This window comes from Lethenteron reissneri, chromosome 12 (genome assembly GCF_015708825.2).
Source record: "Lethenteron reissneri isolate LAM-NWPU_2019-01 chromosome 12, ASM1570882v1, whole genome shotgun sequence".
Taxonomy (NCBI): Eukaryota; Metazoa; Chordata; class Hyperoartia; order Petromyzontiformes; family Petromyzontidae; genus Lethenteron; species Lethenteron reissneri.
Window position 1 is genome coordinate 10,934,542 of NC_083790.1, and position 22,265 is coordinate 10,956,806.

Here is a 22,265-nt window from a genome sequence, read left to right on the forward strand (position 1 = left end):
ATGGCTCGGACTCGAGCTCAGGTCATCGGATTGCTAACAAAGAGCAAAACATCGCCCATAGAGCCTTTGACAGACTGTTGGAGCAAGCGCTGTTAGCGAGCACCTATTAAGTTCCAGAACGGCACACGGGTGACTACACACCATGTATGTATGTTGAACTTCTTCCGCATCATACGTCGCCAAACCATGCTAATCGTAGGTGCGGGGGAAGGACATCAGCACGAGAAACTAATTTACGGCTGAGTCGACCGAGGGGAGTCCCAGAACCGGCTCACATGTAACGCACACAACGCACGCAGCCAGCATCAGCTCCTCATCTCTATGCACAGGCACACAGCTCGTGCCCCACCCCAATGCACACACAGCCCCATCCGCGCCTCCCCATCCATCCCCACGAGCAGAGCAGACATACACGCGCGCAGCAGCCGTGCCACTATAAAGGGGTGAGGCTGAGTGAGAAAGGATCCGATCCCGCATCCAGCAACGTCCGCTCCCACTCGCAGGACCAACATCTTCCCCCAAGGTGAGACGCCTTGACCCGTAGTCATTCCTCCACGGCCATTCGTTCCTTCATTCATATGTTTCTGTGTTCGTGCATTCATTCTCCGGACAGTCGGTGCCAGAGCTCAAGATATTGACAGTCATACGTGATCGTGGTGCGTGCCAATTCCCTTATAATTGGCGTGTTGCAAAACGGTATGCATACGAATGCATACATTTTTGTATTTAACAGTGTATTCGGTTATGGATTGATTTCATTGAGATTGAATATATAATGTGCGCTGTTTGGTTGTAGGAACATGAAAGGTCATCCCTGCGCATAGCGGCAACGGCAATGCAGGGATGAAGGTTATTCTAATTCAGGCTATTGTTAGGGTTGGGGGTGAATTGCTCTCACAGTGGTTATTCTTTGGAACAATGTTTGCAAATATGATGGTGATAATATATCTTGTGCAGTATGTGGTTTCCTATATGTGGATAGCAAACAACCATATGTAGAATTATTTACATATAGGTATCTAATTAAGAGTATATGATGCATTCGGTACTAATTCCTCGACGTGTAAAAAACAATTCAGTTATATTTTGATATATATAATTTACAGTGTCACATACATAAATTACAGTATAAAATATATACATATAGCGCGTATTTTTGTTTATATAGTGCAAAATATGGCGTCATTGCGTGTAGAGTGGTAGCGATTAAACTGTTAGCGCACTCTTGCTTGGACAACTCATCAAGCTGAGAATTTAATTCCTGACCATGGCCAACATCAGTGGCAAGTGTTATCTGAACCTGCCCCGGCCCACCGGGTTCCATCGCGTTTCACCAGTCAATAATAATGACCAGTGCGGAGAAGTATGGCCATACAACATCCACGAACAACACCCGGGTGGGGAGGCCTTATCCAACAGTGCACTGACAAAGGGTTGAGCGTAAATAATAATTTAATTGATAATAGGTTTTTTCCCCTTTTTTCTGTTTGCATTCTGACCACAAGCATCGTGGTTAATGCAGACATGATTCCGTGCAAAAGGTTTCAGTTTGGTGTTTTAACATCTTAACACCTGTTTTGTTGCCAGAAAAAAGGGGAAAACCCTATTATCATATGTTGGTACTGGCAATGGAGGTCCCATGATACTATTTGAATTGTCCATAATTGGCATTATTCATCATTGTCACGCACGTGAATTGCAAACTGCCGCGCGCATGGAATGTACTCATTCGTGTTTTTATATGTTACCATTCTTGAAGTCATCCTCACTGTGTTCACCACCGCCATCATCATCATCAAACCGTTAATGTCCATTGGAAGGGCGCTCAAATGCCGGTGCGACCTGCCGCCCCTCTCGGCGTCTGTGCCTCCCTATGCAATGCCCACAGCGCGTTGCGCTCCTCGTTTAGCAGCGGACTCAAGGTGCACGCTCAGAACGTGAAATCTCTACCCCTCCACGCCCACTGCTGCCACTGCTGCTGTCTCTCTGCTCCTCCCCTGCCTCTCTGCAGTGCTTCGGTGGTGGCTCGCCCGTTTTTATTATCGTTGTTATTAATGCCGCTGGATTACGGCACCCGCGGTGCAGGTGACGGGGGCTGCTATTTAGTTGCTGGTCAATGTTCACTCGCCGCTGAGCCGGTTTTGCTCAAGGACGATGGTTAGATTCCTCGAACGGCCCTCGAATGTCTGCAGGGAATTAGCTTAGTCCACTGAAACAAACATGGGGGAGGGGGGAGGAGGAGGAGGTCAAATAATGAAATGAAATATTTTGATTACTTTTCATTCGGACTCTTATTTACGTGGGGTTAAAAGCCAACTTACGGATCGGGCCAGTTGTCAGAATCAGGGATTAGTGCTCTGGTTCGAGGTTGGTGGCGTTTGATCCTGGTGAGTGTGAAGGGTGCCCCGTGAGGATTGGTGAGCATTTGAGTCAGAAATCAGAGCAGGTGTTGGGCATTCGGGTTTGGGTTACGAATACAGTTTTGCAGTGTTGGAAGTCAGGTAAACAGTCCTATATAAATAGCATCAGGGTTAGAGTTGTGACCTCAAAATGGATTGGGTGTTAGGGAAAGGTTTGGCATTAAGATTATAAATTAATGGTGAAGTCTTTTATTAGAAAAAGGGTGAATGTTTTAGTTGGGAGAATATGCTTTTAATTATGGACAGGTTGTAAAGGGAATGTATTGTACAATCAGGGTTAGCATTGATAAGGTCTGCAAGTGTGGATTCCTATCGCATTGTACCTCAGTTTTGCGTATATCAACAGTATAAAACCGGTTCTGTGTAGAATTACGTAGAATGTGGTCATGTACGTATGGTAATAATTTTCTTATGTAGTGTCCTCTGTTGTGAAGTCTACGGTTAACGCTCTCTCAATCATAATATACCACAGGAGGCCATCGTGTGACAATATCAAATCCCAATATGAAATACTCTAGGTGTAATCTTGATTTGAAGCTTTCGTGACTGCAGGAATCCATATTGTTTGGTTCTTTCGGTAAAGTCACGTAGGTATAAAATAAAATAAATCACGACGTTTCGATCGCAACACAAGCGGTCGTCTCAGGCGGAAAAAATATAATCCTGGAGGTGTAGTAAAACATCAATAGTAGCCATTCTTGCGTAATACCAAAAAAGCAACACCTTCACATACTACATAGATGTATACAATATCTCAATGGGCGTTCATCTGGCTAAACAAAGGATGCTGAATCAAATTGCTGACAGGAACGTTAAAAGGCAGTAACTTGGCAGCACCTCGACCCCTCTATTTGACCGAAATCGCGGCGCAGTATGCATCGCGTGCTACGTGGACCGGAGGGTGCAATCGTTGACATCGCTGCGCCGTGAACCTGGGTTCAATTCCCGAGCATGCTCAGTGCAAGTGACGCACAATGAACTCTAAACCGCTCCTTGGACACATCACCCTCATCGCTTCACGGTCCCAGACTGACCGGAGTGGTGAAGTATGTCTCGAACCAACTCTCACGATCGACACTGTTGAAAGAAGGCCCTCGTCCAGCAGTGGATAGATTTAGGGATGATTTAAAAATGTAATCATGATTACGCAATCGTATTTTATTACATTGGCTGCATTCAGCCGGGCACAATTGACCGATCGCTGTCTCTGCGTTCAGAATCTCAAAACGAGCAGTCTGCAATGTCGACGCTTAACATCCGTTCTCAGGATAGTGACGAGCAATCAATCTAAACAACGCCCTTCTCTGCATGCGTACATCCCATCTGTTAACATTGATCTCTGGGTGACGTCACTCGCTTCAGCGCTCGTGCACGGCTCCTGACGCAACGCAGCAAGGGGCCCGCGCAGTGGCACAAAGGAGCGTTGGCACCCAGAGCCGGATTTGACACGGCCTTTCTGCGGTCATTAAGACATACACACGTAGCCAAATGGCGAGGTATTGATGAGAGCATATCATGGAGGTCGGGTGTCAACTACATTATAGTCGAGAGTGTCATGATCTGGCAGAGGGCAGGAAGCGATGGCGAGCTGTGGTGGCATCACCGTCATGACCTGCAGACTTGATTACATTATTTATAATAAAACAAAATTTTACCAGGTAAGGCCCACTGAGCTATGTAGCTCTTTTTTTAGAAGCGACCCGCCCACAAAAGATAGCCCAAGGAAGTGGCTTATCACGTGGAAGTTTGTAGCAGCTAAAATCCACGCGAACACGAACAAGGCGTCAGGGTCGGGGTCAAACCCAGGACCTCCTGTATACCAGGCGAGGGAGTTAACATCTCGCCACTCAGTTGTCCCACGAACTCCTTTGGTCAGCAGGGCATCGTGACTCATCAGGGGATGGCGCTGAAAGATGAGGCCACATCACATTCACCTGTTGTACTCAAAAGTAGATGGTGCTTCCTGACGATCTTTTAAAATCTGGCTTACTCAACGCCAGAATTAGGTAAATGTTAATCATCAGTGCAAGAATGGGCTCAATTAAATGCACGTATATATATGTGACCCCTCTCTCCATTAAGCTTACATTCCACACACTCCTTTTCCCTCGTACTCCTCTTTGCTGTCATCTCTCCTCCCCCTTCCATCCTCTCGTTGCTTGGCTCTCCAGCCTGCATTCGGCCAGCGTTTGTTTGATGTATCACCGAAGAGCCTGCATTAAAAAAACAAATATGATGGAATTGGTGGATAGGCTGATAATATAATATCAGCTCACAACACTTGAACATCTAATTTACGGGTGATTAGCTGGATCCAAACACAATATCTTAACTGTGCTGATTTAATGCTCTATCATGGCAATCATGACCCCCCCCCCCAACTACGCATCTGCCACGTGTCATGCTGACTGCTATGCCCATATCAGTGCCACCGAGTTAGAATTGCTGACATTCGGGGTTAAAATCCTGGACTCCAGTTTGATGGACTTCATCCAGTCACCAGTGATGATATAAACACCCATTAGCATTCGGTTTCAGACCTCATTCAGTACAGGGCAGCTGTGCAGGTTATTGTTCTTTGTAAGATGAACCGAGAGTGACTCTCTCTAAAGTGTTCGAGTTTATTTGTTTAACCAGGGTGGGAACTCAAGACACCAGGGTTAGAGTCTCATTTGCGAGGGTGACCTGGATCACCAAAATGGCAAAAGTAAAACAAATAAAATCATAAAACAGCCTTGAGGTGAATGGAAATCGGAACAAAAAGAATTGTGTCGCCTGAGAAGTTGAAAACATTGCAGACAGACATCAGTGTTAAACAATACACTCCCTTCGATTTAAAGCTTTCGTGACTGCAGGGATTCATCTTCTTGGTTTTTTCGGTAAAGTCACGTAGAAGGGAAGTAATACAATAATAAAACATAATAAAATAAAATTACTTCCCTTCTATGTGACTTTACCGAAAGAACCAAGAAGATGAATACATCCCTGTAAGATAAGTTGGCTTGTGCAGATTATTTTTTTAACTGATCATAGTAGAATTTCAAAATAAAATTACAGAAACATTAACAGATACGGGGGTGACTATTGTACGTAAACAGACAAGGACATATGTCAAATGCAATTGCAAGTGAAGTTATCATAAAGAGTTGACAGTTTCGCATCAATTTTTGATTTAAATGGGAAAGTAACCACGGACATTCGCGAGGCGATGAAATTCCAGGTGCTTGGGCCATTAACAGAGAATGAATAAGAACCAGGTGATTTTTTTGTGTTGCCTTAGCCCACTTCATTGCTGTGGGCATCAACGATTTCGAGGATTTTGATCCTGAATTCACACACTCCAACGCAAGTCCCTGAGATATGCAGATCGCCTTCTTCCAAGTACTCCAAGATCAATGCTCAGTTCCTGGGGTGATGCTGGGGCTTTTGCCACTGCAGCTTCCAGACTATGGAACAACGCTGTGCCTTCGCTAATAAGACAACAAGAGTCGTTAGAGCTGTTTAAGTCTAATAATCGAGTTTTCCCCCATTTTCCTGGCAACAAAACTGAAACCTTTTTACAAGGATTCATGTCTGCATTAACCACAATACTTGCAGTCAAAATGCAAGGACAATGCATATATTATCATAGCGTGTTTTTGTTTGCATTTTGACTGCAAGTATTGTGGTTGATGCAGACATGTAAAAATGTTTCAGTTTTGTTGCCAGAAAAAAGGGGAAAACCCCTATTATTATATTATTGGTACTGGCAAAGGAGGTCTAATGATCTGTTTAAGTCTGTTTTTAAATGTCACCTCTATAAATAGGCCTTTATTCCCGCCTAGTTCTGGGCGTCTACCCTGCAGGCTCTGTTTATGTCCTCTGCTTTTTTACACGGTGGTGCATTGGGATCTACGAATGAAATGCACCTCAACAAATGTAAATTACTATTATTACGTTGGATAGGTAAGGGGTGGAGTTATGTAAGTGAATTAAAGATGACCTTGGCCCATTGAATCTCCTTCCGAGTTGAATGAGTGTGATAACCGGGTCTTGAATTTAGCATCACAGCGATGATTAGAGTAATCAGTTTGTAAGATAAGGCATAAGGCAGAATGAAAGATAGAATTTGACAAATCCAAAGTGGTTCTAGAGGTTGATTTGTATATGACGTCAGCATCGTCTCGGAGAGGCATGAAGGTGGTTGCGATTAAATATTTCCGCACAGACAATGAGAAACAGGATTCCTTTCTATACAGTCCCCATTTTCATTCTTAAATTTTTTCATTCAAATTATAAATGTGAGGTTTGGTGTCGAAGTGAAAATCGCCAGATGCCAAGAGGAAAGGTTTTCAATAGTTGTGGCTGCAGAAAGCGGTTATGGAGAGAGTGCAGTGGCTGGGAGCTCATCACGGTCACACATCGTGTCTTGCACAGTAATACCCCAGGTTACATGGGGAATGCATTCCTCAAAGGCGCGACGACGAATATCGAAACGACATGAATCAAAGCGATTTTTCCCAATCGCTAAAATACTGCACGTGAATAACACTGGTCAACACACTTGTTCTGGCACAAGGTATTCCAACGGTTCTAAGGTAATTTTGGGGTGCTGATTCCAAATCTGGCATCAGTTTTTGTCTATCACATCAAGTTTTTTGAGATATCAAATATTGCATTTTCAATAAAAACTGCAGAAGAAAAATATTAAATAAATGTGGATATCTACATAAAATTATATTATAAACACACTATCCTAAAAATACAGCACCATATTTTAACTCTAAAGCAGTCGCTGACTCGCAACAACTTGCAATCATAAGTGACAGAGTTAATTTCGGGTAAAATCAATGAAAATTGGGTATGCCGATAGCATAAAAATGAGATGTGATAGAGCAAATCTAAAATCAGATTTGGAATCAGCACCCTGAAATTAGTCTAAAACAGCTGCAAAAGTCCAGGCCAGAAATTTTTTTTTTGTTGACCGGTGTAATATATTGTACTCAACAGTGCAGTACATTTCGTAGTTTGTGTGCAGGGTAGTGGTGGGTGGCGGAGGCGAAGGCTGAGAGGCGACGGATAACGAGAGAGGGCGGACGATGCTGACAGCGACGTAAGTGTGGGGTTGGGTCGACGCATATCAGGTAGCGGTGTTCAGAAAGTGACGACGTTTTTGCGAGACGGCGTCAAAGGGAGATACGTAAATCGGGGTATTGCAGACTTTGCAGACTTTGCAGACTTTGCAGTCAGGTGGAGTTTCAAGGTTATTCAGTTTCATGGATGGGTGCAATATTACCTTGCAATTGTAGTTTTGAAGATCCTGGGGAATAGAAAAAACACATGTCATTGTTTTAAAGTAGAACTTCAGAACGAGAGAGATTTTATGTATTATGTATACAGATTGAGAACAGAATGGGACCGAGCACAGAACCCAGTGGAACACTTTTGCTGATTGGAGTGAAGTCAGAGGAAAGATTGCCCAGTGTTGCACGTTGTATTCTACTGTCTGAATTATTTACGAACCAATCTGTAACTTTTTAACTCGGGCCACAATCGAGTTACCTGGTTCTGAGGATGTGATGATCAGTCGTATCAATGTGCTTTTGCCAAGTCTATGCAGACTGCTGAACAAATATTCTCATCGTAAATGTGTCTATATATGTTGTTTGAAACTGGACAGGTAAATGCCAATTTCGAATCAATGGGTATTGAGTTAAAATGTATTGACAATTTAAACATATGGTGTATTGGGAATGCAAGAGCATTGGCACTGATTTTTTGAAATATCGGCGCAATACAGTCTGTTCTGGCAATATTTTAGGGGTTTCGTTTTTAGAAAGAATTGTTTCTACTTCTCTTAGGCCAAATGTGCAAAAAATTAAATAGAAGAATTAGTGTTGGGGATGTGTGACGTGAGAGATGGCTCATCTCAAAGGTATTGGTTATTTGTACGAAATATTCGTTTAAAGCATTATGAATATTCTTTGCACCAGAAATGTCACTGCCATTTAAAACTAAACTAGCAATAGATGTGGGTTGAGTAGTGTAATTCTGAAGGAATTGTATTAGCAGACTACATTTTTTTAGGATTGACTTTGGAACGGTCTCTGGATTGTTTAAAGAATCTAGATTTGGGTTATTTATTTATTTAGCAGTGCACTGATTACAGTTAATTCTAAAACGTCGGGGATGTACAGGAGTTTTTTATTCCCTTGCTATGGCCCATGTTGTGTTTCTTTGTTGGAGGAGGTTGCTTAGCTCAGAAGTTAACCAGGGATTGTATTACTATTCTGCCCTCTGTGTTTCTTAAGACGGGCATGCATATTCATAAAGTCTAGACATTGTCTGTTTGAAAGCAGACAAGGTGGATTCTATCACACATTTGTAGTAAGGGCTGAAGACCAATCCATTAAATGGATGTTATCAATAATTTGTAGAGTCAACATGTTTTAAAGATGGTATTTGTATTAATATTATTGCCGTTGTTGGTGGTGGCTATTTTTTGACTTTGTTTAGTTGATCCGATTAAAGTGACTGAGCAGTGATCGCTGAGGTTGTTTCGTAAGATGTCTACATAAGAGGTTTTACCTGGCAAGTGTTCAGAAAATAATTTAAATAAATAAATAACGCTATAAATGTTTAAAATGCGTGGGGTTGGCTTTAGTAGGCAATTTGGATTTAAATCGCTGAGGAGAATCGATTCTAAAGCTGAAAGTGGAAGCAAGAGGTCGCAGATCCCATGGATTGCTGTAACAGGAGCCATCGAAAGATGGTCGCATAATGCAAGTTGGAAACACGCCTTTGACGATAGCCGGACCTTGATAATGATTCATTAGAATTCCTTTGGATGAGTTACAGATTATACCGGTGAGCGGTTGTAATGAGATTTAGTGTGTATATTTAGTGTGTATATTTAGTGTGTATATTTGGTGTGTATATTTGGTGTGTATATTTAGAGTGTATATTTAGTGTGTATATTTGGTGTGTATATTTAGTGTGTATATTTGGTGTGTATATTTAGTGTGTATATTTGGTGTGTATATTTAGTGTGTATATTTGGTGTGTATATTTGGTGTGTATATTTAGTGTGTATATTTAGTGTGTATATTTGGTGTGTATATTTAGTGTGTATATTTAGTGTGTATATTTAGTGTGTATATTTAGTGTGTATATTTAGTGTGTATATTTGGTGTGTATATTTAGTGTGTATATTTGGTGTGTATATTTAGTGTGTATATTTAGTGTGTATATTTGGTGTGTATATTTAGTGTGTATATTTAGTGTGTATATTTGGTGTGTATATTTAGTGTGTATATTGTGTATATTAGTGTGTATATTTGGTGTGTATATTTGTGTATTGGTGTATATTTAGTGTGTATATTTGGTGTGTATATTTAGTGTGTATATTTAGTGTGTATATTTAGTGTGTATATTTGGTGTGTATATTTAGTGTGTATATTTAGTGTGTATATTTGGTGTGTATATTTAGTGTGTATATTTAGTGTGTATATTTAGTGTGTATATTTGGTGTGTATATTTAGTGTGTATATTTGGTGTGTATATTTAGTGTGTATATTTAGTGTGTATATTTAGTGTGTATATTTGGTGTGTATATTTGGTGTGTATATTTGGTGTGTATATTTAGTGTGTATATTTGGTGTGTATATTTAGTGTGAAAATTGGACACCTCCTGGTGGAGCGAGTCGAAGCGGTAAGTGAAGGTGTTAAATCCCGCAATCGAAATTTTCAGAGTCAGCGATCTTTGAGAAGAGCCAGGTTTCAGAGATGCCCACAAAGTCTGAGTTAAAAGTAGAACACATTTGAGTGAATCGATTTTAGGTCGCAGACTTCTTGGGCTTGGGTGCAATATGCAGAGCCCGTTGTGATCAAAAATGTGTTTGTGTCATAGAAATTGTGACAGCATTAATCTGGCTGTTTGTTCTTGGCTTCGTTTATATTCCACCCCTGAGGAGGAGGAGGATGAGCGAGATAAAAAAAAATGATGGGCCCTGAATGGGTAAGGAAAACAACGAGATTTAATTCTGGAAGACTTCCTAGAGGACCAGTATTGAAACAGGTTTATAGAAGGATCTAATTGCATAATGATTGATAAGCCAAAGGGATCCATATATAGTATATGTTGATGAGTGGTGATCTCCAGCTGAATGGAGACAGCCAGCACTAGTAAAAACAGCTTGATACAAAACACAAACTAGATACTAGCAAGCGTTTTTCAGCGTACAAAAAATGTTTCCTATATTTATTCGTGGAAACAATTTTGTAGAAACAAATCAGTAGACAAAATTGAAAAAAGTTAAAGAAAATCAGTGCTCTGACGGGTGGCAAATCTGAGATGGTCAATATCAATGCTGGGGTTCATGCTGTGGTTCATTCTGGGGTATATGCTGGGGTTCATTCTGGGGTTCATTCTGGGGTTCATGCTGTAGCTCAGTGCTGGGGTTCATGCTGTAGCTCAGTGCTGGAGTTCATGCTGGAGCTCAGTGCTGGAGTTCATGCTGTAGCTCAGTGCTGGAGTTCATGCTGTAGCTCAGTGCTGGAGTTCATGCTGTAGTTCAGTGCTGGGGTTCATGCTGTAGCTCAGTGCTGGAGTTCATGCTGTAGCTCAGTGCTGGAGTTCATGCTGTAGCTCAGTGCTGGGGTTCATGCTGTAGCTCAGTGCTGGGGTTCATGCTGTAGTTCAGTGCTGGGGTTCATCCTGTAGCTCAGTGCTGGGGTTCATGCTATAGCTCAGTGCTGGGGTTCATGCTGTAGTTCAGTGCTGGAGTTCATCCTGTAGCTCAGTGCTGGGGTTCATGCTGTAGCTCAGTGCTGGGGTTCATGCTGTAGTTCAGTGCTGGAGTTCATGCTGTAGCTCAGTGCTGGAGTTCATGCTGTAGCTCAGTGCTGGGGTTCATGCTGTAGCTCAGTGCTGGGGTTAATGCTGTAGCTCAGTGCTGGGGTTCATGCTGTAGCTCAGTGCTGGAGTTCATGCTGTAGCTCAGTGCTGGGGTTCATGATGTAGCTCAGTGCTGGAGTTCATGCTGTAGCTCAGTGCTGGGGTTCATGCTGTAGCTCAGTGCTGGGGTTCATGCTGTAGCTCAGTGCTGGGGTTCATGCTGTAGCTCAGTGCTGGGGTTCATGCTGTAGCTCAGTGCTGGGGTTCAGGGCTGTAGCTCAGTGCTGGGGTTCATGTTGTAGCTCAGTGCTGGGGTTCATGCTGTAGCTCAGTGCTGGGGTTCATGCTGTAGCTCAGTGCTGGGGTTCATGCTGTAGCTCAGTGCTGGAGTTCATGCTGTAGCTCAGTGCTGGAGTTCATGCTGTAGCTCAGTGCTGGGGTTCATACTGTAGTTCAGTGCTGGAGTTCATGCTGTAGCTCAGTGCTGGAGTTCATGCTGTAGCTCAGTGCTGGGGTTCATGCTGTAGCTCAGTGCTGGGGTTAATGCTGTAGCTCAGTGCTGGGGTTCATGCTGTAGCTCAGTGCTGGAGTTCATGCTGTAGCTCAGTGCTGGGGTTCATGCTGTAGCTCAGTGCTGGAGTTCATGCTGTAGCTCAGTGCTGGGGTTCATGCTGTAGCTCAGTGCTGGGGTTCATGCTGTAGCTCAGTGCTGGGGTTCATGCTGTAGCTCAGTGCTGGGGTTCATGCTGTAGCTCAGTGCTGGGGTTCATGTTGTAGCTCAGTGCTGGGGTTCATGCTGTAGCTCAGTGCTGGGGTTCATGCTGTAGCTCAGTGCTGGGGTTCATGCTGTAGCTCAGTGCTGGGGTTCAGGGCTGGAACTCAGTGCTGGAGTTCATGCTGTAGCTCAGTGCTGGGGATCAGGGCTGGAGCTCAGTGCTAGAGTTAATCCTGTAGCTCAGTGCTGGGGTTCAGGGCTGGAGCTCAGTGGTGGAGTTCATGCTGTAGCTCAGTGCTGGGGTTCATGCTGTAGCTCAGTGCTGGAGTTCATGCTGTAGCTCAGTGCTGGAGTTCATGCTGTAGCTCAGTGCTGGAGTTCATGATGTAGCTCAGTGCTGGAGTTCATGCTGGAGCTCAGTGCTGGAGTTCATGCTGTAGCTCAGTGCTGGGGTTCATGCTGTAGCTCAGTGCTGGGGTTCATGCTGTAGCTCAGTGCTGGGGTTCATGCTGTAGCTCAGTGCTAAAGTTCATGCTGTAGCTCAGTGCTGGGGTTTAGGACTGGTAGGCAATTGTTATCGCTGGTATTTCCCATATAGCTGTACAGAGTACTAGCCGATCGCCGAGATTTGTGCTTCTGTGGAACGTAGCCTCGAGGTGGATCTCTCACACCAGAGTCGAGTCACTCTCACCGGGTTACCAGCGCCACGCACGTGTAATCCGTGCAACGCAAATCATTCTTCGTGGTGAGCAGCAGCAGCCGCAGCAGTGGCAGCAGGACGGGATGAAGAAGGCTTGATTTGAAGCTTTCGTGACTGCAGGAATCCATACTCTTTGGTTCTTTCGGTTAAGTCACGTAGGAGCAGTTCTCCTGCTGTGTTTGTCTCACCTGATGACGGTTACTTGTGTTGCGATCGAAACGTCGTTATCTATTAATTTTCTATCTACGTGACTTTACCGAAAGAACCAAAGTGTAAAGAGAAGGGTGTCTACACTGCCAAATACAACGCTATCTAGAGGATGTGTAAGAAAGACAAATACTATATAGCAGGGGGCTTACAGTGGTGTGTTTGGGCTGTACTGCAATGGCATGGGTTGCTGTGTAGGGGGGTTTGGAATGGTTTAAAAGTGTGCCTCGGTGCCGTTAGCACGACTAGGATACACGTATTTGATTGTTTATATTTTAAAAATCCAGTTTAGTGGCACTGACGGTGGACTCTTTAGCCTGCAAGTTCAAATCTCAGTCGAGGGTTGTTTCAGCCCATAATGTCTTCCTGGGTCCGTAATTTAAGCACCACTTTACTGACCAGACTGGTCATTGCCACAGTCATGCGGAATTACCACAAATGGCTCCAGATTTCCAGTGATTATGGGCACCGCCAAAAGCTGATTTGAGTATTGATGTACTTTAATTTGCCGATATAATTTGACCGTATTGTTAAGTTGGCGGGTATATTATGGTGGCAGTGGCATTGCTATTGAGTGTGCATGTCATGCAGCTGTACCGGGGCCCACAGGCCCGACCGAACCCAGGCTCCGGCCTAGGACGAGATGGAGGCAGACGGTGAGTGGGCCCCATTTCATTCCTTCCAACAGGGCCCCATCCATGCCAAACACGCTACACCACTGCCGAGATCGGTCATCATTATTCCCCGCTCGGCCAGGGTGTCTCTGCCTGTCGCGCTGAAATGTGATGGACGATTGACGGGAGGTCGCTGTCGATGTGCGCAGGCAGCATGGACGTGTTCAAGAAAGGCTTCTCGATGGCCAAGGAGGGCGTCGTGGGCGCCGTGGAGAAGACAAAACAGGGAGTGACCGAGGCGGCCGAGAGAACCAAAGAGGGCGTCATGTACGTGGGTACGGCCTCGCACGCAGACTGCCCCCACACCTCCCCATCCACCGACGCTCTCCCCAGCCCCCCGCAACTGGACACTCGCGAGCAAGAGATCCAATTAGAAACTCCCACCGGGAGATACAAAGGTTGCCAAGTGTGCGTGATGGCACGGCCCGCAATCACTTCGTGCGTTCGGGTCACTTTTGTCTGATCCTGTTTAATGAGTCTCGCCCGGAGCTGAGGACGGGATAGTTTAATAGTAGGCCTCTGATGTCTGGTGATGATTATGCAACATTCGCAAGTTCGAGCAGAAGACAGTGATGGCGTGTTGCAGGGAGGGGCATTAACGACATTCACTGACTGCATTGACCACCTGACATTGAACGAATATTGCTGTTACCCTATGTCATGGGAAAGTGGAATTTCCACCGCTGAATCAAGGTCAAATAGAAAGATGAGTGTCAGCCAATGTTCTCTTGAGCTGGAAGATTAATTTATTTTGACGTGCATGGAATTTTCCCGAACAACCCACAAGGGTAAGCAGAAGAACTGGAGAGACATTTTAATTTTCATAAGGTTCAAGGGAAGTGTTTTACCTTACACGAATTGCATGAATAGATGTGGAATAGATAGTTAAATATGTATGAGAGTTTTCGTTTGTAGGTGCCTTGGAGTAATTGTAAATGGAATGGCATGGCATAATATGGGTAAAACTTTGTGGAAATTCAACAGTGCTTATCTTATGGAGAGATACGTCCCCATCATACGAATGTAGAGTGTGCACCAATAGTTCATGGTGACAGCCATTTCTCGTTATAGTTTGAGAGCATCACTTTGTCCAGAAAGAACAGGGATTGGAACTTCTGGAAATTGCTTATACAATATCTGACGTGGCAGGACACTCAACTCCCCATTGAAAGGTTGTGAATTCAAATCCCAGTCAGGGTTTACCAAGGCCGCCAACTCGGTCTGCCATCTCTCCGGGTTGAATGAATGCGCTATCAATCGGTCTATGGGTAGCAGGGGCTAGTCTGTACAGAGACTGGCCTACATAAGAGGAACGTGCAATTTCCACCGCAGGCTCAGTGCCACTAAATTAGAATGAGTATAGCCAGCAACCACATCCATCGACTTGCATCTCCCCATTGAGTTCCTGGTACTGTGCAAACACAGCACCTGTTACTCGATCTAGAGACGGCCCACTACAGGTCGAAACACCACTTGCCACTAATGTTTCACATTTTCACGAGCACACGAAGATGCCCCCCTTGCAGCCTTTTACATGCCGTTGGGGTTAAGTGCTGTTAGCGAGCTCCTGTTAAATTCAGCAAGGCGCATGAGGATGTGGTATGGCAAGAACCACGCCCAGCCATCTTTGTCTCTCTAGCGCTCATGGTTGCATGCTGTACGAGGTGCCCGTTGAAGACTGAGTTCAACCTAGCGGAGGCCCAGCACTGGTTCAGATGGCACTCACCACAATGTGCATTTGTGCAAGGAAAACACCGAGATTCTAGATTTGAAGCTTTCGTGACTGCAAGGATTCATACTCTTTTGTTTTGTCGGTAAAGTCACGTAGGTAAAACAATCAATAAAATAAAATAAATGAAAACTAAATTAAATCAAATTAACTCTACAGTTATTTTGCTGTGCCTTTTTTTACACCTGATGAAGGAAGCTTGTGTTGCCTCCGAAACGTCGTGATTTAATTTAGTTGTTTTCATTTATTTTATTTTATTGTTTTACCTACGTGACTTTACCGAAAAAAAACAAAGAGTAAGACACCGAGATTTGCCCACGTGAATGAAGACATCCAATGAAATTACATTTAAATAAATTCAGTGGCTCTCCTAAGTGGACAAAGCAACGTGAAAACAAACAAACAAACAAAAAACCCCGGTGTGAACACAGTTACCAGTTTGAATAAAATTGCAATAAATCACAGTCGCATAACAGTGGGCATGAGTGGTTGCGCCGGGATGGCACGGCTGTCAAGCTATATCTGGGTGGAGTACACAGCTCACGGCATGCCCACCGTTGCTGTCACAAAGCATCCTCGTGCCCTTGACTTCATATCTATTATTAACTAGAGCGACTTCATATTTTTTTTTTACTATCGCACATTGCACCAGACGGTGCATCCTGTTACATAACAGGGAGGAAAATGGCAAACCTGGAGAAAACCCACGTGTTCGACGTGGCAACACCGTAAAATGATTTCCAGGCATATGAAGGGCTTAAAATACAAAACCATTTGGAATTGCATACGATAGAAAATACAACTGAATCTCAGGACACTGGCAATGAGCTACTGGCTAGTGTTGTCATATATCTGTAGAGGTGTAATTGCGCATGGCTACGTATGTTGAGGTGTGAGTATGCATGGCCACGGATGGCCAACAAACACAATGGGCGGGGTTACGGCCGTACACAAGGGTGGCGCTAGCACCGACGTCCGCATGTGTATCCCCCACGGGCCCCCCCCTCGGGGGCGAGTCCTATAAAAGGTGATGAGCTCGAGGGCTCGAGGTCGGGACTCAGCTTTAACCAGAGAAGACGGAAGACCAGCTAGTGTAGGCCCCAGAGCTCCCCTGGCTCGCTGTCCTTATAAGGGCCGACCAGGGCAAGCCGGTGGCGTGGCCCCGAGAGCCCAGACGAAGCTGGTCTGGTGACTCAGGGAGCCGGGATCCCAGCTTAACCAAGCTGGGACAGATAGCCTCCCCTAGTCCCGTAGTGGAGGAATTGGTATAGGTTAGAGGGGTTAGCTGTCGAGAATCCCTGTAGCCAAGTGACCTGTACAACTGTGTTGGTGTAATAAATAAGTGTGCCTCCGATCCTGTCGTCAAGCCTCCATATATACTTACTACATCTGGTGTCAGAAGTAAACGTCCAACGATGGACACACGAGGGACGACACGTACCAGGGAGTCGGAGATGGAAGACGCCGCGGCCGAATCTCCACCAGTGATGGCCGGGGTCGAATCGGAGCAGCCGGGGCCGAGTACGCCCGCGCCGCTACGACAGGAGGAGGGGGATGCGTCGGCCGAAGGACTCCGGCTGGCCCACTCCCGCCTGGCGGACCTGCTCTACGCCGCGGCCGCCGCGTTGGAGGAGATCACGCGGCTGGGGGCTGGAGGAGCAGCGCGGGTCGACGACGGCAGCCGGCGCGGGGCGACGTTTCCCGCCACCCCGACGCGGCTCGCGGTCAAATTTCCCGCCATCTCTACAGTACGAGCGGAGGGCGGGGCCGGCCCGCGTCACGTGTCTGCTGAGCGCCAAGCACAAGCCGTGACATCATCAACGCCGGCCGGCGCGTCAACATCAGAGCGACCGGCGATGCCATGTGCACGGCCCGCCCACACTGTATCATCGGCGGGGAGCGACGGAGAGCGTTCTGCGGCCACGGACGCCGCCTTACAACAGCGTCTGCCGCCTCTTAAAGAATTTGTCGGCGCTGACGGAGACTGGGGCGGCTTCAAGAGGCGGTTCATCGCTCATCAAGAGATGGCGAACTGGTCGGACGCCGAGGCTCTACGCGCGCTGCCAGCGATGCTGGACAACGACGCCCTGGCTACCCTCACCTCGGCGCCGAGGGAAAAGCGCGCCACTCTACACCTGGCGTTGCAGCTGCTGTCAGCCGTCTATGGGCCGCCTTCGGACTGCAGGCAGCTGTTCCACGATCGGAGTCGGGGCGCCAACGAGTCACCCCTGGCCTTCCGGACGGCTCTCCTGGCTCTGGCAAAGGCTGCTTTCCCAAGGATGGACGAGGAAGGAGTGGATGCCATGGTGGCTGAGAAGCTGCTGCTACTCGCTGACGAGCTGGACGTCAACGTCTTGGCTCAGGACGACGCGGAGATGTCGTCCCTGCTGGTCGCGCGCCACATCCACGGGGGCTTGCGGTCCCTGCGTCGGAAGGCGGCAAAGGGGGCGGCCGGCCATGCCATGGCGACCACCGCCCTCCCATCGGAGGAGGTCTGCGGGGTGGAGCGGCGAGGGGAATGGAGATCGGCGGCACCGCAGGATCGGAATGGACCGAGCCGCCAGGAGCAGCCCAGGTCATCTGGGGCGCTCACACGCTGCTACAACTGTGGCCTGCAAGGCCACGTTGCGTCTGGATGCCGGGCTCCCCGTCAGCGCGGGGCGACACCTCGTCAGGACGCCACGCCGTCTCCTCCCAAGCTCCAGCAGAGAAATACGGCGAGTCGCGGCACCTCACACGTTTGGCCCACGCACACATCCGACACACACTCACGCGCTCAACTAAACAGGGCTCCAAATTCCCCGTCCGTCGCGCGCGATTGTTCGGTAATGCGGCGAGCGCTCCAACCGGGTCAGTGGTCGGAGCTCGCCCATCGTGTCGTTGCTGCGTCGGCGGGATCATCGGTCGTGGTCGGTCACATTGATGGGGTAGAGGTGCGGATTTTAATTGACACAGGGGCATCGGCGACCATTATATCTGATTTAATTTATAACATCCTTCCCGTTCAAAGTCGTCCCTTGCTCCCTGTTGACGTGCCGTGCTATGCCGCTAACGGGGGCTCTCTGGGCATTATTGGCCAAATCCGCGCCACTATCTGCATTGGGGACATTAAATTATCCGGCCCTGTTTTGGTTTCCTCCTCACTCGCGGTTCCGTGCCTGTTGGGGACGGATTTTCTGGCCAAAATGCCCATCCGTATCCTTATTGACCAAGGGTGCATTGAGCTCCCATCGGGCCGACGCGTTACATTTCTGTCTTCCCCCACCACGGAGCGTCGGGCGTTTGCCACCGTGCAGGCGCTCGTCACAAAAACTGTGCGCGTGCCTCCGGGGGCTCAGATGCTCGTCCCTCTTAGGTTGCGTCGGCCGTTTGATGCAGGGGTTGCGGATCGGGGGGTCTTGTTGGGTCCATCTCGGGCCGGGGTCAATGGACCCGATTTGCTCGCGGCTCAGACTATGGTGAGAGGGGATGGGGACCCCTTCATTGCAGTCCTTAATGTGGGATCGCGAACGGCCGTGGTTCCTCAAGGGACCGTGCTTGCACACGCAACGCCGGTGCCCTATGAGGAACCACTCGTGGGTCAGGTATCCACCGATCCTCCGTCGCGACCGCATTCGGACTCTGATGACGGATGGCTGGATGCGCTGTGCGCGGGTTCAGTGGACCTGTCTGACTCGCAGCGCGCGCAGCTGCGAGTTCTCCTGAGCGAATTTGCTGACGTTTTTAGTCAACACAAATTTGATATTGGTTGTACAAAATTGCTGCGACACCATATTGACACGGGTGACAGCGCGCCAATCCGCCAAAATCCCTTTCGGTTGAGTCCCGCCGAAAAGGATCATGTCAAATCGGCTGTTGATGACATGCTAGCCGCCGATATCATTTCCCCTTCCACCAGCCCGTGGGGCGCGCCGATCGTTTTGGTGAAGAAACACGACGGCTCACTGAGATTTTGTGTTGACTTTCGGCGTCTCAACAAAATCTCTGTGGCAGATGCGTACCCGCTTCCTCGGATGGATGAGTCGCTCGACGCCTTGGCCGGTGCACGATTCTTTTCCACCCTTGATTTGCTATCTGGATTCTGGCAGCTTCCTCTGGATGACGAATCGAAACCTAAGACTGCTTTTCGTACACCGCAGGGCCTCTTCCAATTTAACCGTTTGCCGATGGGTTTACATTCTGCGCCGGCAACTTTTCAGCGGTTAATGGAATTGGTCTTGGCAGGTTTGCAATGGGATTCGTGTTTGATTTACTTAGACGATGTCATCGTCTTTAGCAAATCCTTCGAGGAACACCTCCAGAGGTTGCGTGCTGTTTTTCTCAAAATGCGGGCTGCCAATTTGAAATTTAAACCACAGAAGTGTCATTTACTCCGCGAATCGGTGCGATATTTGGGTCACATTGTTGGGCGCTCGGGGATATCCACTGATCCCGCCAAAACGGAATGCGTCAGCTCCTGGCCGACTCCCACCTCTGTGGGAGAGGTCAGGAGTTTCATTGGGTTCGCGTCGTATTATCGGCGATTTGTGGCTGACTTCGCTACGATTGCGAAACCATTGCATGCCTTGACGTCCAAGGGAGTCAGGTTTCATTGGGGGCCGGAGGAGGAGGCTGCTTTTCGCGCCCTCAGAAATGCTTTGGTGGGAGCTCCGCCGTTGAATTACCCGGATTTTTCACAACCCTTCTTGCTCGATACTGACGCAAGTAACACGGGCATCGGGGGTGTGCTGTCCCAGCTCATCGGGGGCGTAGAGCATGTGGTGGCTTACGGTAGTCGGGTACTGTCTCCAGCCGAACAGCGGTACTGCGTTACCCGTCGGGAATTATTGGCCATTGTTTATTTCATTCAGCAGTACCGCCCGTATCTGTACGGTCGGCGGTTCACCGTCCGTACAGATCATGCGGCCCTACAGTACGCCCTGCGGGTTCAACAACCATCGGGCCAGTTGTCTCGATGGTTGGAGATCCTCCAAGACTATGACTTTGTCACCACATATCGTAAGGGTGTCCGCCACACGAACGCTGACGCCCTGTCACGATTGCCACCCACTTCGGAGTGCGCGTGCCTGTTGGGTTCGGGGCGTTGTAGGCCCCCGAACGTCACCACCGATTCGGTCCTCGTGGCCGCTACCGATGCACCTTCGGCTTCGGGTCCTATCGAGCAAGAAGGGAGGGATTCGTTGCTGGGGTTGCCGGTCGCGGAATGGGGACGCCTCCAAATGGAGGACACCTCCCTCCTCGCTTTGCGCCGTCGCGTCGGGGGGGCTGGTCAGGGGGTGGAAAACGTTGACTCGTGGGGGTTGTTCCAGGGTCTTTTGATGCACTGGGATGGAAAAACCCGGCGCCAGCGGCTTGTGGTGCCTGCTGCTTTAAGGGGTAAGGTGGTATGGGCTGTTCATGAGCGGCTTCTGCACTTGGGGGTTCACAAGACCTTTGCCACGCTCCAGCTGGATTTCTTCTGGCCGGGCATGGAAAAGGACGTGGGGGATCTCTTGGGGTCATGCACGCAATGCGCGCAGAGGAAGCCGCCTGCGAGGGGGTCCAACCCTCCGCTGCAGTCCATAATAGTTTCCCGGGTTAACGAGCTCGTCGCTCTGGACATACTTGGGCCATTTCCCGCTACGCCCAGGGGCAATAGGTATTTACTAACGGGGGTTGAATACTTCACGAGATGGCCTATGGCCTGGCCCCTGGCGAACCAGTCGGCAGCAGCCATCGCGGAGGCCTTTGTCCAGGGCTATGTCCTCGACAAAGGTGCTCCGGAACGGCTGCTTACTGACCAGGGTAGGAATTTTTCTGGTAAACTCCTACGTGAGGTGTGCGACCTCTTGGGTACGGAGAAGGTTCGGACCTCTCCGTATCACCCACAAACTGATGGGATGGTGGAACGGCTGCATCGGACCATCACGTCCATGCTGTCCCAGCAGGTGTCGGTATCCCAGACGGATTGGGACCTCCGCATAGCCGGTGTGTTGCAGGCCTACAGAATGGCTCCTCATGCGGCCACCGGATTTTCCCCTTTCTTTTTAATGTATGGGCGCGAAGTTAACCCCCCTGTGGCGACCCAGCTGAAGCTCTCGGCGCTCCCGGCGAAGTCTAATTTGTCCGAACACATTAAATTTAACATCGCTAAATTGTCTGAGGCGCGGGAAGCGGCCGTGCAAAATTCTGAACTCCGCCAGAAGGCGAACGAGAGGCTTCGGTTGGGGCGGGTGCAGGTGGTCAAATGGGAACCAGGGGACAGGGCGTGGTTGCACTGTCCTCAGGTGCCGCTGGCAACCTCGTCGAAATTGGTACGGCCGTGGCGGGGGCCAGTGGAGGTCGTGCAGGTTTTGCGGCCGCAATGTGTTCGCGTCAAATGGGGGAGGCGCCGGTGGTATGTGCACCCCTCAAGGTTAAAACCATTTGTCGCGCCGCCCCGTGGTTCACACACACACACGCATGGCCAAACGTGTGAGGGTGTCGCCGACTCCCCGTCGTCGCTGCACTCGCCTAACCTGACGCCAACTGTTCCGTCCCCAGGTGAAACAGGAGTGACGGGTCCACACCCACCAACCCCTCCCGGAGGGGTCGGGGGTCACTCGGCAGCGACGCCTGACTCTCTTGCACCCGGACCGTCAACAACCGTCACTGAGCGTGCCAGGACGGGCCCTTGTGATGGGCCCGCCGCGCGGACGCGCGCCAAAACGCGCAGACTATTGTGAGGTCGGCCGTTGGGGGGCCTTGCGGACAATGGGAGGGGTGGCGTCCGGAGTGTGTGTATATATGTTGGTTTTGGGGTATTTATTCGGGGGGGGTGCGTCGGGTTATTTTTCTTCCTCTCTCTCTCTCTCTCTTCCTGTTGTTGTTCTTGTTAAGGTTCTCTTGTTCTTGTTAAAAATTACGCGAGGCACACACACGGGGTTTTTGTGAGGGATGCACCTTTATTCTGATTTTTTTTTTTTT

The 22,265-nt window shown here is 48.2% G+C and overlaps 2 protein-coding genes across 2 annotated transcripts in view; both read left to right on the top strand.

Annotated features, from left to right (window-relative positions):
* Positions 1–329: 329 nt before the first annotated feature.
* The window catches only part of LOC133341887 (gamma-synuclein-like), a 40,393-nt gene continuing 18,457 nt past the window's right edge, over positions 330–22,265 (top strand). The window contains exons 1-2 of the mRNA XM_061550700.1: positions 330–523; positions 13,741–13,866. Coding sequence (XP_061406684.1) covers positions 13,746–13,866 — 121 coding nt within the window. The 5' untranslated portion in view covers positions 330–523; positions 13,741–13,745. The remainder of the gene's footprint in view (positions 524–13,740; positions 13,867–22,265) is intronic.
* LOC133341886 (uncharacterized) lies at positions 16,242–22,123 on the top strand. Its single transcript, XM_061550699.1, has 2 exons — positions 16,242–18,037; positions 21,843–22,123. The coding sequence occupies exons 1-2, from the start codon at positions 16,736–16,738 to the stop codon at positions 21,855–21,857; spliced, it is 1,317 nt and encodes a 438-aa protein (XP_061406683.1). The 5' UTR covers positions 16,242–16,735; the 3' UTR covers positions 21,858–22,123.